Source organism: Scyliorhinus canicula, unplaced genomic scaffold (genome assembly GCF_902713615.1).
Source record: "Scyliorhinus canicula unplaced genomic scaffold, sScyCan1.1, whole genome shotgun sequence".
NCBI classification, from domain to species: domain Eukaryota; kingdom Metazoa; phylum Chordata; class Chondrichthyes; order Carcharhiniformes; family Scyliorhinidae; genus Scyliorhinus; species Scyliorhinus canicula.
The window spans coordinates 1-15950 of NW_024055765.1; the positions used below are offsets into that span (position 1 = coordinate 1).

The window sequence follows — 15950 nt, forward strand, 5'->3', positions numbered from 1 at the left end:
CCCCACTCCACTCCACACACACACACACACACACACACCCAGATACACACCCACATACACACCCACACACATACCCCCCACCCACACCACCTACACACAAAGCCTCTTTAGCGCTGTCCTGGTTTTTAGAATTCAATCTTTCGCTCGTCATTCAGTCTCGGCATTGTGCACAATTTGACAAATGTGAGGGAATGCATTTTGGAAGGTCTAATGCAGGTAGGGAATATACAGTGAATGGTAGAACCCTCAAGAGTGTTGACAGTCAGAGAGATCTAGGTGTACAGGTCCACAGGTCACTGAAAGGGGCAACACAGGTGGAGAAGGTAGTCAAGAAGGCATACGGCATGCTTGCCTTCATTGGCCGGGGCATTGAGTATAAGAATTGGCGAGTCATGTTGCAGCTTTATAGAACCTTAGTTAGGCCATACTTGGAGTATAGTGTTCAATTCTGGTCGCCACACTACCAGAAGGATGTGGAGGCTTTAGAGAGGGTGCAGAAGAGATTTACCAGGATGTTGCCTGGTATGGAGGGCATTAGCTATGAGGAGATGTTGAATAAACTCGGATTGTTCTCACTGGAACGACGGAGGTTGAGGGGCAACCTGATAGAGGGCTACAAAATTATGAGAGGCATAGACAGAGTGGATAGTCAGAGGCTTTTCCCCAGGGTAGAGGGGTCAATTACTAGGGGGCATAGGTTTAAGGTGCGAGGGGCAAGGTTTAGAGTAGATGTACGAGGCAAGTTTTTTTACACAGAGGATAGTGGGTGCCTGGAGCTCGCTGCTGGAGGAGGGGGTGGAAGCAGGGACGATAGTGACATTTAAGAGGCATCTTGACAAATACAGGAATAGCATGGAATAGAGGGATACGGACCCCGGAAGTGTGGAAGGTTTTAGTTTAGATGGGCAGCATGGTCGACGCAGGCTTGGAGGGCCGAAGGGCCTGTTCCTATGCTGCACTTTTCTTTGTTCTTCACTCCGTCACAGCGCCGCGCACCCAACAGCGCCGCATCACAACACTGGGCTCAGAATTATTCTTACCTCTAGCTCAGCTGGAATCAGGGGGCTCGAGTAGGAATCAGCCAGTTGCTTCAGAGTGTACATCTCAACTGATCGGTGCTTAACAGCCTTGCCTGTGCCAGAGAAGCAGATTTGAACTGGGTTGCCAAAGTCTCAAGGTGGATATTACTCAGCTGATATTTGCCGTGGCCAATTCAAAGCAGTTCACCTGCGTTTCACAGAGTGGATCACTAATCAATCGGCATGAATCAGATTTTACAAATGCAGCAAATATCCCTCAATGCTTTCTACCCGCACTCCTGATGCAGCACCGACCTTTACCTCCTCTTGTTCCATCGTTCCTTATTTCCACTTCATTCACTTGCCCACCAAACCTCACCAAAGAGACTTGACTTTTGGTCACCACCGAATTTCAGGATTGTTTTGTGTCGATTAAACTATCCGAAGTGGTGTTTGATGGAGGAGGAGGGGGCATGTGGCTTCCCTCCCAACGGGAATCAGGTAGCAGGTTTAACTGTTTAATGCAACAGACCCGTGCTGTCAATGAGAAGGGTACACACATGCCCGGGAATTGTGTACACCTCTTCTCACTTTCGCTGCCAGGGAAAGTGTGATCGCCACAGGAGCTGGAGCAGCCAAACAAGATGACACAGAATCCAGTAGCAGGGAGCAAGTTAGGACAAAATTAGGCTTTTAAAAGACTGGGCTCCGAGGGAAAGGGGAGGGTTTCCACAGTTAGGCAGTCCCGAAAATTAGGAGCAGCATTAAAACGTGACAGATAAGCTTCTCTCAAAGATTCTACTCAGATTTTCATTGGTTAGCACAGTTGCTTCACAGTTCCAGGGTCGCAGGTTCGATTCCCGGCTTGGGTCACTGTCTGTGCGGAGTCTGCACGTTCTCCCCGACTTCCTCCCACAAGTCCCGAAAGACGTGCTGTTAGGTGAATTGGACATTGAGTTCTCCCTCTGTGTAACCGAACAGGTGCCGGAGTGTGGCAACTAGGGGCTTTTCAAAGTAACTTCATTGCAGTGTTAACGTCAGCCTAATTGTGACACTAATAAAGATTATTGATTTCAAACTTACCCCCAATTGCAAGGAAGCAAACCTTCCCGAGGAAGAAATTCACATCGACATGGTGCAGAGATGCCTTTACAGTTTCTACACTGGAATTGAAGCAAAGAACAGAGTTTAATGGAGAATGTGCTCAAAGGGAAAGAGATGGTGCTAACGTGGCACCGAGATGATTCACACTCTTTGCCGTTTCATAAAATATACTGCCTGTAGAAATCAGGGCCTTACTTTGAAGATGTTCACACTGGATTTGATTTTGGTTTCGCCCTGTTTCTATTGCCGGTAAACCAAGAAAACCAAACGGTGGCTGCCAGGTGTTCTGAATGGCAAGCTCTCTGCAGCTTCCTCGACCAGAAACTCTCTATTATCAAACTCCGAACTCCATCATTCTCTGCTCTCCATCGCCAACGTTCACACCCAATTTTAACACTGGTGAATATACCAGCGATCCTTTCATCGAGATTGCTACCATTCCATGATATCAGAATTAGTGTACTGTATTGGTCCCAATGCAAAGGAGAAATGGCTTGAATTACAGACATTTAAATTATGTAACATAGTTTATCGACTTAATTTGTTATTAATAGTGTAATGAAATCTGTAGTTTGCAAGAACAAAGGAAAGTACAGCACAGGAACGACCCACTATTGAACACGGATGTGGAAGTATTGGCTAAGTTATTGGTGGGAAGGATGGAGGATTGTGTCCCCGAGGTGGTGGCAGAAGGTCAAACAGACTTTGTGAAGGGCAGGCAGCGAGTAATATAAGACGGCTGTAGAATGTGGTGATGAATCCATCGGAGGCTCTAGTACCGGAGGTGGTGGTGTCCATGGATGCGGAGAAGGCATTTGATCGGGTGGAATGGAGGTATTTGTTTGAAGGTTTGGGTTGAGATTTGTGGCATGGGTGCGGTCGTTGTATGTGGCGCCACGGGCAAGGGCGAGGACGAATTATGAGTTCACAAAGCTTTGACTTACACAGGGGTACGAGGCAGGGATGCCTGCTGTCACCGCTGCTGTTTGCGCTGGCCATAGAGCCATTGGCGATAGCTCTCAGGGTTCGGCGGAGTGGCGGGCGATTGTGAGGGGACAGAGGGAGCATCGGGTGTCGCTCTGTGCCGATGACTTCTTGCTGTATGTTTCGGATCCATTGGAGAGTATGGGAAGGATTATGGGCCTGATGGGGAGGTTTGGAGTGTTCTCGGGATACAAGCTGAATGTAGGGAAAAGCGAGGTATTCCCGGTGAATGAGCTGGCACAGCGGGCTAATTTAGGGGGATGCCATTTACGGTAGCGAGGGACAGGTTTAGGTATTTGGGGATTCAGGTAGCGAGGGAATGGACGGGGCTCCATAAGTGGAACTTAACAAAGCTGGAGGAGGCCAGGGAGGATCTTAAGAGGTGGGTACACTGTACTTAACGTTGGCGGGGAGGGTCCAAGTGGTGAAAATGAATATTCTGCCGAGGTTCTTGTTTATCTTTCAGGCTCCCCCGATCATTATACCGAAGGCCTTTTTTCGGAAAATGGACACAATCATTTCAGACTTTGTATGGGCGGGGAGGTGCCGAGGGTGGGGAGGACCCTGCTACAGAGGCACCAGAGGGGTTTGGTGTTGCCGAACTTGCTCCATTATTATTGGACGGTGAATGTGGACAAGGTGCGGCGGTGGGAAGGAGAAGGGGTAGAATGGGTTAGGATTGAGGCGGAATCTTGTAAAGGGTCTAGTCTGAGGGCTATGGTGACGGCAGCATTGTCAACGGCTCCGACTAGGTATTCAGGGAGCCCGGTGGTGCAGTCCACGGTGAAGATATGGAATCAGTTGAGGGATTTAACGGAGAAGGGATCACGGTGTTAACGCCGCTGTGCGAGAATCATGGGTTTGAGCTGAGGGAGGTGGATAGTGTATACAGGAGGTGAAGGGAAGTGGGGCTGGTCAAGGTGAGGGATCGGTATTTGGAGGAAGGGTTCGCCAGTCTGGAGGAGCTAAGAGAGACGGTAGAGCTGCCGAGGGGGAGTGAGTTCAGGTATCTACTGGTTCGGGACATTGCACGAAAGGTCTGGAGGGGGTTCCCTAGATTGCCGGGATACATACCCTGCTGGAGTGACTGCTGCTTCCGGATGTGGAAGGAGAGGGAAGAATTGAGGATATACATAAGTGGCTGGGGAAGCAGGGAGGCGAGCGGGTGGTGAAGATCAAGGAGAAATGGGATGGGGAGTTGGCAGGGGAGATCAATTGGGGAGTATGGAGTGAGGCACTGCGTAGGGTAAATGGGACCTTCCCTTGTGCAAGGATGAGCCGGATACAGTTTAAGGTGGTGCACAGGGTGCATATGACTCGGGCGAAAATGAGTGGGTTCTTTCAGGGGGTAGCAGATGAATGTGAGAGGTGTAGGCGGGGGCCAGTGAATCATGCGCACATGTTTTGGGATTGTGAAAAATTGGGAAGATTCTGGGCAGGAGTGGCCAGTCTTAGCCAGGATAGTGGAGGAGGGAGTGGACCCGGACCCTTTGCTGACGATATTTGGGGTTTCAGAGGAGCCGGAGCTCATGGAGAGGAGGGAGGCCGATGTCGTGGCCTTTGCCTCTCTGATTGCACGGCGTAGAATTTTGTTGGGATGGCGGTCAGCATCGCCACCGGGGGTGGCAGCATGGTTGGGTGACCTGTATGACTTCCAGCGGTTAGAGAAGATAAAGTATGAGTTAAGGGTCTCAGCAGGGGTGTTTGAGAAAAGGTGAAAAATGAAAATGAAATGAAAAATGAAAATAGCTTATTGTCACAAGTGGGCTTCAAATTAAGTTACTGTGTTTGCGTAGGTTTCGCCCCCACAACCCAAAGATGTGCAGGCTAGGTGGATTGGCCACGCTAAATTGCCCCTTAATTGGAAAAAATGAATTGGGTACTCTAAATTTATATTTAAAAAAAATGAAGTTCCTGTGAAAAGCCCCTAGTCGCCACATTCCGGCGCCTGTTCGGGGAGGCTGGTACGGGAATTGAACCGTGCGGCTGGCCTGCCTCGGCCTGCTTTAAAAGCCAGCTATTTAGCCCTGTGCTAAACCAGCCCGTAGGTGGGGGATGTTTGTAACCGTGTTTGAGGAGCTGTTCGTCACTTGTGCTGCCGTGCTGCCAGTCAAGGTGGTGGTGAGCTACCTTCTTGGACCACTGCAGTCTCCAAGGTGTAGGTACACCCACAGTGCTGTTAGGAAGGGTGTTTCAGGATTTTCACCTATTGACAGTTAAGGAATGCCGAAATAAAGAACAAAGCAAAGAACAGCACAGGAACAGGCCCTTCGGCCCTCCAAGCCTGTGCCGACCATGTATTTCCATGTCAAAATGGTGAGTGGCTGGGAGGGGAACTTGCAGGTGGTGGTGTTCGCATGTGTCTGCTGTCTCTGTCTCTGGATGGTAGAGGTCACGGGTTTCAAGTGTGCTGTCGAAGGAGCCTTTGGGAGTTGCTGTGGTGCATCTTATAGATGGTACACACGGCTGCTACTGTGTCGGCGGTGGAGGGAGTGAATATTGAAGGTGGTGGATGAGGTACTAATCAAGCGGGGCTGCTTTGTCCTGGATGGTGTCGAGCTTCTTGACTGCACTCATCCAGGCAAGTGGAGAATATTCCATTAATAATAATAATGATCTTTATTAGTGTCACAAGCAGGCTTACATTAACACTGCAATGAGGTTACTGTGAAAATCCCCTAGTCGCCACATTCCAGCACCTGTCCAGGTACACAGAGGCCGAATTCAGAATGTCCAATTCACCTGACGAGCACGTCTTTCGGGGTTCGCGGGAGGAAACCGGAGCACCCGGAGGAAACCCACACAGTCACGGGGAGAACGTGAAGACTCCACACAGTGACCCAAGCAGGGAATCAAACCCAGGACCCACAGTGCTAACCACTGTGCTACCGTGCCACCCTACACTGCTGATCCGTGCTGGAGGAGGGAGTCAGGAGGGAAGTTACTGTCCATAGAAATCCTTACTCCGAACCTGCTTTTGTAGCCACAGTATTTATATGCCTAGTCCAGGTCAGTTTCTGGTCAATGGTAACCTCCAGGATGTTAATAGTGGAGGATTCAACAATGTTAATGTCAGAGGGTTAGATTCTCTTTTGTTGGAGATGGTCATCGCCCAGCATTTGACTGGTGCAAACGATACTTGCCAACCAAAAGTGGCTATTTATCTTATTGCTGTTTTTGGGAGCCGACATTGCACAAATTCACGTTTCCAAAATTACAACAGTAATTTAAAAGTTTAAAAATTTAACTACACTTTAAAACTAATTTCATTCTATTTGTAAAGCACTTCGGCCTATTTCCCTACCGTTCCGCCAGGAAGTCCAGGAAAGGCTGCCACCGCCTGAAAAACCCTTGTACTGATCCTCTCAGGGCAAATTTCACCTTCTCCAATTTAATGAACCCGGCCATATCATTGACCCAGGCCTCCACGCTTGGGTGGGCTACTAGGGACGCAAAGGCCAGAACACCGGCCTCTTTCGCCTCCTGCACTCCCGGCTCCACTGCCACCCAAAAATTGCAAGCCCCCAGCCTGGCTCGACCCTGGATCCCACCACCCTCGACACCGTCCTTGCTACCCCCTTCCAAAACTCCCCCAACGCTGGGCACGCCCAAAACATATGGGCGTGGTTCGCTGGGCTCCCCGAGCACCTAGCACACCTGTCCTCGCCCCTGAAAAACCTACTCATCCTCGACCCAGTCATTTGGGCCCTATGCAGCACCTTGAACTGTATGAGGCTAAGCCTCGCACAGGAAGAGGGGGAATTCACTCTTTCCAGGGCATCCGCCCACGTCCCCTCCTCAATCTCCTCACACAGCTCCTCTTCCCATTTACCCTTCAGTTCCTCCACCGAGGCCTCGTCTACCTCCTGCAGTACCCGGTATATGTCTGAAATCCTCCCTCCTCCAACCCACACCCCCGAGAGCACCCTGTCCCGTACCCCACGTGGGGGCAACAAGGGGAATCCCTCCACCCTGCCGCCTGGCAAACGCCCTAACCTGCATGTACCGAAACATGTTCCCCGGGGGGGAGCCCAAACTTCCCCTCTAACTCCCCCAAGCTCGCAAACCTCCCCTCCACAAACCGGTCCCTCAACCTCCTAACCCCTACCCTGTGCCAGCCCAGAAATCCGCCATCAATGCTCCCTGGGACAAACCGATGGTTCCCCCGTATCGGGGCCTCCATCAAGCCCCCCATTTCTCCCCTGTGCCATCTCCATTGCCCCCAAATTTTGAGGGTAGCCGCCACCACCGGGCTCGTGGTATGGGTGCGGTACGTTTCAGCGCCGCCGTTTCAGCGCCGCCGTTTCAGCGCCAGGACTTTTCAGCGCCAGAAAAAAAAAATTCTCCAATGTTGTCATATAGTTATGACAGAATTTTTGAGAAATAAAACTCAAGTGTTAACAAAATGTTTTTATTGTAAAAGATCCACTTATAAAGATCCAAAAACAGTACATTAAAACAATTTACAAATCTGTAAGTTCATAAAATCAATCATTAAAAGGAAAGTTCATTGGACATTCATTGGAAAAAACGCAATTAGTTTGTTAAATTGTGCCCTACTGAACGAAGGTAGTCAATTTCATTCCTGCTGCCATATTCGGAAACAATTTTCAATATCCTCTCATCAGCTTTTCTATATTTAAGTAATTTTAATTGAGGTTCATTGCCAGCTAAAAGTTTCTCGAAGTGCTCGTCTCTTCCCTTTTGAACATGCTTAAGGACATCAATGAACTTCCAGATAGTTGGGTGTGACATTAACAGTTCACTTTTCAATCTCCTGTTGGCCGCCTCAGCATAGTTATTTGTTCTGTCATCCCCATCTAATGTTCTTGATACATATTCCACATCTCGGTAGGAAATAAAGGACTTCGTCTGCCTGCTCCTCGGCGATTAGGACGGCCGATATAATTGTCTTCGAAATAGTTTAAAGCCGGAATTAACTCCTCCGGTAAATTGCCTGCTAAAGAATCCATGTGACTGTCAAGGTCGTCAACTGGCACAAACATAGGGCAGTTATCATTTTCGAATGTAATGCAAAATCGAGATTGCTGTTATATAAACGCACGAGACCAAAACCACTTATCTGCCTAAGTATATTTTGAGACAGATGAAAAAGGCAGCCTCTGACTTCTATATTAGGGAAGGAGTCTTTCATGGCAGTAAAAGCAGCGCATTCAAAATCACAATTGATAATGGCAGGTCCTGCGTTTGTAATCATCTCTTTTACCATCGCAAACAACATCATATAGGTCGCATACTGTTTGTTTTGTAAAAGCGCGTATAATACCGGGTGAACTCCGTTATTTTTCCTAACCATGATGATATAAACTTGATAAAATAGGTGTGGTGCTACCGCAAATGTTCCGTCAGCATACCAAGTCGTGGAAGTTGCCATGTGTTCTAACCAACTCTCTCTCCCAAATATAATAATCCGTTTGTTGTTCGTACCACTATCCTTTAAACAGAAATTTTCCTCAGTTTCTGGGGTGGGTTTATACATCATGTATTGATGAGGTAACTGAAGCTCTTGAATCGATCTTGGATTATCGGGGACCTGATTAACTTCGTCTCATTTTCTACGAATAATTTTTCGCATTGCCTGCCTGTTTGGTAACTGTGCCATACCTGCCACGGACATTTTTTCAATGCACTTGTTGATAATCGTACTTGGAGGCTCACAAGTCTTTTCAGCCCGGTCTCTCGCATCAGTTATGACCTTTTCCACTTCGATAGCAACTGCAGATGGGGGATGAGTATGTTCGTTGATCTTTTCGATCACCTCTCTTTCGAACGTGTGAATGCGGGCCTTGCACCTACCATCCTCATGGCATCGCCAAAACTTAACTTGCTTTTGTTTCTTGCTTTCTTTGTCAAAACGATATATCAAACCTTCATGACAGCCCGAGGTCCATCCAGTGCAGGGCATGATCTGAAATGGCAATGGCGGAGTATTCCACATCCTCCACCCTCGACACCAACCCCCTGCTCAGGACAGAAAAATCAATCCTCGAGTAAGCCTTATGTACGTGGGAGAAAAACGAGTATTCCCTGGCCCTTGGCCTCGCAAACCTCCAGGGGTCCAACCCACCCCCCCATCTGGTCCATGAAGCCCCTCAGCACCTTAGCCGCCGCCGGCCTCCTACCCGTCCGGGACTTGGTTCGATCCAATGGGGGATCCAGTACTGTGTTGAAGTCCCCCCCATGATTCAGGCCCCCCACCTCCAAGTCCGGAATGCGGCCCAACATACGCCGCATAAACCCCGCATCATCCAAATTTGGGGCGTAAACATTCACCAACACCACCCACTCCCCCTGCAGCTTGCCACTCACCATCACATATCTCCCGCCACTGTCAGCCAACACATTTAACGCCTCAAACGATACCTACTTCCCCACCAGGATCGCCACCCCCTACTCTTCTCATCCAGCCCCGAGTGAAATACTTGGCCCACCCATCCCTTCCTCAGCCGAACCTGGTCCACCACTCTCAGGTGTGTCTCCTGAAGCATGGCCACATCCGCCTTCAGTCCCTTCAGGTGCACAAATACCCGGGCCCGTTTGACCGGCCCATTCAGCCCCCTCACATTCCAGGTTCTCAGCCGGATCTGAGGGCTCCCTGCCCCCTTCCCCTGCCGATTAGCCATACCCCATCCCTTGCCCACCCCCGGCCAGCGTCCCCCACTCTGCCAGTTTCCCACGGCGGCAACTACCCCCCTCCAGCACCCCCTGCGTCCTCCAGCTCCTTCCTGACCGTTTCAGCAGTAACCGGTTACACACACCCCCCCCCCCCCCCCCCCCCCCCCAGGCTAGGACCCCTCCTAGCTGCGCCCCTCCCTCCACAGCACTCCCGTGAGCCAGCTAATTTCTGCTGACCCCGGCGACTCCCGCCCTACCTTTGGCTCCTCCCCACGTGGGACTTCCCCTCCTCCATTGTGCCCGTCAACGGGTCCCCCCTCCCCCCGCTCTTGCGCGGGAAAAGAAAACAGCCAGCAACGACCCACGCTTCTCAGCCCCGGCCCCGCCCCCACCATCTCCCAGCGCGGGAAACCCGCAGAAAGCCCGCGCTTTCGCCCTGCCGGGCCCCGCCTCCTCCAGGGCCACTCCCATTGTCAGTCCCCCCCACCAGCTCCCCGAACTCCCCGTTTACCCCTCTGCCCGAACCCGTCCAACCGATCCCTGCTTAAAAACCCATATAGACAAAACAGTACGACATCACCCCACCCATCCTAAGGCCAACCCACTTCTTACACTAAACCAAGCAAATGCAAATACAGTATTATACAACATCCCCCATCCTAGACCCTCAGTTTGAGTCCAATTTCTCGGCCTGCACAAAGGCCCACGCCTCCTCTGGGGATTCAAAATAATGGTGCCGATCCTTATAGGTGACCCACAGACGCGCCGGCTGCAACATGCCGAACATCACACTCCGTCTGTGGAGCACCGCCTTCGTCCGGTTAAACCCGGCCCTCTGCCTCGCCACCTCCGCACTCCAGTCCTGGAAGATCCGCACCTCCGTGTTCTCCCACTTGCTGCTCCGCTCCTTGTTGGCCCACCGGAGCACACACTCACGATCCACGAACCGATGAAACCTCACCAACACTGCCCGCGGCGGCTCATTCGGCTTGGGCCTCCTAGCCAGAATTCTGTGGGCCCCCTCCAACTCCAGGAAGGACCCAGCCCCCATCAGCGAGTTTAACATAATCACCACATAGGCCACTAGGTCCGACCCCTCCAGCCCCCCGTGAGGCCCAGGATCCGCAAATTCTTCCTCCTCGGCCGGTTATCCAGCTCCTCGAACCTCTCCTGCCATCTTTTATGGAGCGCCTCGTGCATCTCCACCTTCCCCGCCACGGCCTCGTCCTCCCTTTCGGAGGCCTGCTGCTGCAGCTCCCGGATCGCAGCCCCTGGGCTGTCTGGGTCTCCATCAGTTCCCTGTTAGTTACCTTCAGGGACTCCAGCAGCTCCAACTTCAGCTCCTGGAAGCAGCGCAGCAGAGTTGCCTGCTGCTCCTGGACCCACTTCCTTAGCTCCTCGAGGTCTCCGCCGGCCGCCATTTTATCTTCCTGCCCCCGTTTTTCCAGAGGTGCTTTCTTCGGCTTTTTCTCTGCCCCACTCCTGGTCTGGACCATGGGACCGTTGGGATCGACTACTGCCCTCTTCCCCCGTTGGGGTTTGCCGCTACAACTCCGTTGGGGGCCCTGAAAAGAGCCCCAAAGTCCGTTCTCCGCGGGAGCCGCCGAATGTGCGGCTTAACTGCTCATCGCCGCCACCGGAAGTCATTTGTGCTCTCCCATGACCAGGCAATATACAGGGCCAGGATTTGTGTCTCCCAGGACCGAGGGACGATATACAGGGCCAGGATTTGTGCTCTGCCAGCACTGAGGGACAATATACATGGCCAGGGTTTGTGCTCTCCCAGCACCGAGGGACAATATACAGGGCCAGGATTTGTGCTCTCCCAGAACCGAGGGACAATATACAGGGCCAGGATTTGTGTCTCCCAGGACCCAGCGACAATATACAGGGCCAGGATTTGTGCTCCCAGGACCCAGCGACAATATACAGGGCCAGGATTTGTGCTCCCAGGACCCAGCGACAATATACAGGGCCAGGATTTGTGTCTCCCAGCACCGAGGGACAATATACAGGGCCAGGATTTGTGTCTCCCAGCACCGAGGGACAATATGCAGGGCCAGGATTTGTGCTCTCCCAGCACCGAGGGACAATATACAGGGCCAGGATTTGTGCTCCCAGGACCCAGCGACAATATACAGGGCCAGGATTTGTGGTCCCAGTACCCAGCGGCAATATACAGGGCCAGGATTTGACAATAACTGGCTTCAAGTTGCTACCAGTGATTCACATTTATTTGCAGCTCACCTGTGCTGACTACGCAAATCCATGAGGAAAACGATGAGATCTATCCGTGGTCTGGTGTGTTCATTCTCCGCGGGTAACGGCAGCCGTTTCGCCAAATGCCTGAAGATAAAGAAGCAAGTTTCAGAGTTCCTTTGGGACCTCAACTGTAAATCATTTGATCACCCCGAGGTGACTACATGTCGATTGTTAGCACCATGCTAGGAATGGTGGAGATGCCAGGTTATATGGTTGGCCTCCTACGGCACAGAGGAGGGGCAGCACATGCTCAGATTTGTATAACTCCTTTAGCTGGATCAGAGCAGCAGTCACAAAGGATAGAAAACTAACTTGATTCTTGACGTACGTGGTCTGTACACCAGGCAGAAAAAGAACTTCTCTATTGCTTTAACTCTGCTGTGCCAGGACAATAGTTAAGTCACAGGGGAACTGCCGTTGCACACAGATTCACCCAGAGAGCTCGCAAACTTAGTTAATAAAAATGCAATTACTTTCAAACGTTGATCTGGATGTTTTATTTGGCCCACACTGTGAGCAAACGCATAGCTTGCTGCCATGCAAACTGCACACACCTCGGAAAAGCAGGACATGAACTCTGCCCTCCCAAGTGTATTGCTGGCCTGAACTCGCTTCCGTTCATCTGTTCTACAAAATGTGAATTTTTCTTTAATCTCCTCTGCTCCATGACTGGTCAAAGTTTAAGAAAGGAACAAAGACCAGTACAGCACAGGAACAGGCCCTTCGGCCCTCCAAGCCTGCGCCGACCATGCTGCCCGACTAAACTAATACCTTCGACACTTCCTGGGTCCGTATACCTCTATTCCCATAGGTCGGCGCAACATCGAGGGCCGAAGGGCCCGTACTGCGCTGTAGTGTTCTATGTTCTATTCATGTATTTGTCAAGATGCCCCTTAAACGTCACTATCGTCCCTGCTTCCACCACCTCCTCCGGCAGCGGGTTCCAGGCACCCACTACCCTCTGTGTAAAAAAACTTGCCTCGTCCATCTCCTCTAAACCTTGCCCCTCGGACCTTAAACCTATGCCCCCTAATAAGTGACCTCCCTACCCTAGGGAAGAGCTTCTGACAATCCACTCTGTCCGTGCCCCTCATAATTTTGTAGAGTTCTATCAGGTCGCCCCGTGAGAACAAACCAAGTTTATCCAACCTCTCCTCATAGCTAATGCCCTCCATACCAGGCAACATCCTGGTAAATCTCTTCTGCACCCTCTCTAAAGCCTCTACATCCTTCTGGTAGTGTGGCAACCAGAATTGAACACTATTCCAATATAATTGAACTATACTCCAAGTGTGGCCTAACTAAGGTTCTATACAACTTTTCTAATGATCGTCATCCACAACTTACTCTACTACCTCCTTCCTCCCTGTTACACCTTATATGACCACAACTGGAAGTAGTTGGGTGATAGCTATCAATTACTATTGTGCTGCACTTGTCTTTAATTTTCTGCTAAGCAGACTAAAGAGGGACAATTACATTGGTGTAAGCCTCGCTTGCAGCTGTCAAGCCAAGTAAGATATTGCATCTGTCAGTTGCTGTCACTCACTTTGATAGAGTTCAATGACAGCATTATTAAATAACTGTATAAAGATTAGTAAAATAGGAGGAGGCATAATTGCAGTACATCTGCTGAAGCTTGTCATTTAAGCTCGTCATTTAAGGAGTCGCAAAGGTGAGATGATCATTGACCTTGCCCATTTACCTGTTTACAGAGATGTCTAATGGATCATTGCTCTGATTGCAGGAGGTTCCCCGTGGTGTAGAGAATTTGAGGGATTGTGCTTCGTCCTAGCTAAGCAGGTCATGGGACATCTTGGTGGGATACAGATGATGTAAAAATCGGAGGAGCCAGGTCTGTCTGTAGTTTTGCAGTCTGCTGTAAGATTTTAAATTGAACAGCAATTTGCCACAGGATTCTAGTCTGACAAGACAGGATTTTCAGGTTGTTCCTGAAAGGGTCCATCTACAAAGGTCGGCACAGAAAACAGCAAGTAACCCGGATTGCGAACTTTATTCATGGGTGGATTTTAATCTGTATTGGGTTGCTTTGTTGGAATATATATAGTGGCAGGTGTAGTTCGTGAGCGGTGAAGCCACAGTGCTACCCACTGTGCTCCCTCAAGATACACAAGTGAAGAGGTTTCTCAATTCACTTTGAAATGACTGGCCCACTCAGCCTGAGATTCTGTCCCTGGACTCTGGCCAATTCCAGCCACTCAGCGTTGAACCTGTCAAGCCTGCGGGTGATTTGATATATTTTGAAGCAAGCACCTCTCATTCTTCTGAGCTCCACAGAATATTCAACCTCTCCCTATCGGGCAGCCCCCTCACTGTAGGAATGAGACGATCGAACCGTTGCTGCATTTCTTCCATTAGGAGACAATCAAACATGGTCCCTGGACTCCCAATATAATTGGAGCAAGACTGCTTCACTCCACTCCTCACAATACAGACCGTAACTGCTTGTCCCTCGTGTTAACATCATGAACAAGAACCACTCTTCCTCCCAAGTCTCTGCATAAAGATATTGAATTGACTCTCACCACTTAATCAAATATTATGCTCCCCCAGTCTGCCTCACAAACGTGAATAAGCTCACACATCCCCACACTACATTCCAACCGGCACCTCCACATCCTGCCCTTTAACCAGTCTAACACTCTTTGCAGCTTCTCTGTGCTGTCTCACAGCTCATTTTCTTATTTCACAGTGCAGGAGGCCATTTGGCCCATCGAGTCTGCACTGGCTCCTCCCCCCCCCCCCCCCCCCCCACCCCCTTATCCCCATAACCTTGCACTTTCTTTTTCTGATAGCAATCCAATTCATAGAATCATACAGTACAGAAGGAGCCCTACGGCCCACCACGCCTGCATGGACAATCCCTTTTGAATACTTCGCTGGAAGCTTCACCACCCTCAGAGAGTTCGTTCCAGCCGTTTCTCGATATCACATGGAGTGATGGCTGAAGACTGACATCTGTGATGCTGGGGACCTCCGGAGGAGACCAAGGTGGATCATCCTCTAGGCACTTGTGGCTGAAGATTGTTGCGAATGCCTCAGCCTTGCCTTTTATGATCAGTGTCCCTCCAATTCCCACTCTCACCTCCCTCAACATCTCACCCAGTTGTAAATTCTTCCACCAGTTGCCCCCTCACTCACCTCGGCCTGGGTTGCATCTTCTTCCTTTGTAAAGACAGATGCAAAGTTCTCATTTAATACTCCGCTAATCCCCCTGCCTCGATGTGCAAGTCCTCTTTTTATCCCTACTCAGCCTTTTCCCACTTTTATTATTTATATGCTGAGCGAAGACTGTGGATTCTCTTTCATGTTAACTTAAACTTTGTATCATCAACAAACGTGGATACATTAACTCGGTCTCGAACCTCTCAGTTATTGACGCAGACGTCCCACCAGCCCGATTCTCTTTTGGTTGTATATCCGTTAGCCAATCCCTGATCTATATTATATTCTACCGGGGACTTCCGGTTACGGCTATGCGGAGCTAAGTCGCACGTTCGGCAGCTCCCGCCAGGAACGGACTTTTGGGCTCTTTTTAGGGCCCCCAGCGGTACTTTTCGACGTTTCCCGATGTGGGAAGGAGCCAGCAACATTTCCCCGGCAGTATATGGCCTGGACCAGGAGTGGGGCGAGTAAGAAAGTGGTTGCAACGCCAAAGCAGAAGCGAGGGAAGCAGCACAAGATGGCGGCGGGCGGAGACTAGGAGGCAGTGGACGCAGGAGACTCTCCAGCGCTGCTTCAGGGAGCTCAAAGCGGAGCTGCTGGAGCTGTTGAAGGCTTCAATTGATAAGCTGCTGGAGACCCAGACGGCGCAGGTGGTGGTCATCTGAGAGATCCGACAAAAGGCCTCCGGAAAGAGAGGACGAGACCTTAGGCCTCGCGGTGAAGGTGGAGATGCACGAGGCGCTCCATAAAAAATGGCAG

General features: G+C 50.5%; 1 protein-coding gene across 1 annotated transcript; it reads right to left on the minus strand.

Annotated features, from left to right (window-relative positions):
* Positions 1 to 905: 905 nt before the first annotated feature.
* pane1 (proliferation associated nuclear element) lies at positions 906 to 13796 on the minus strand (the record flags this gene model as incomplete). The annotated part of the gene is made up of 4 exons (XM_038788554.1): positions 906 to 1132; positions 2103 to 2182; positions 11991 to 12089; positions 13711 to 13796. Coding segments are annotated over 4 exons (387 nt in total), but the record flags the coding sequence as incomplete, so codon positions are not given.
* Positions 13797 to 15950: the final 2154 nt, after the last annotated feature.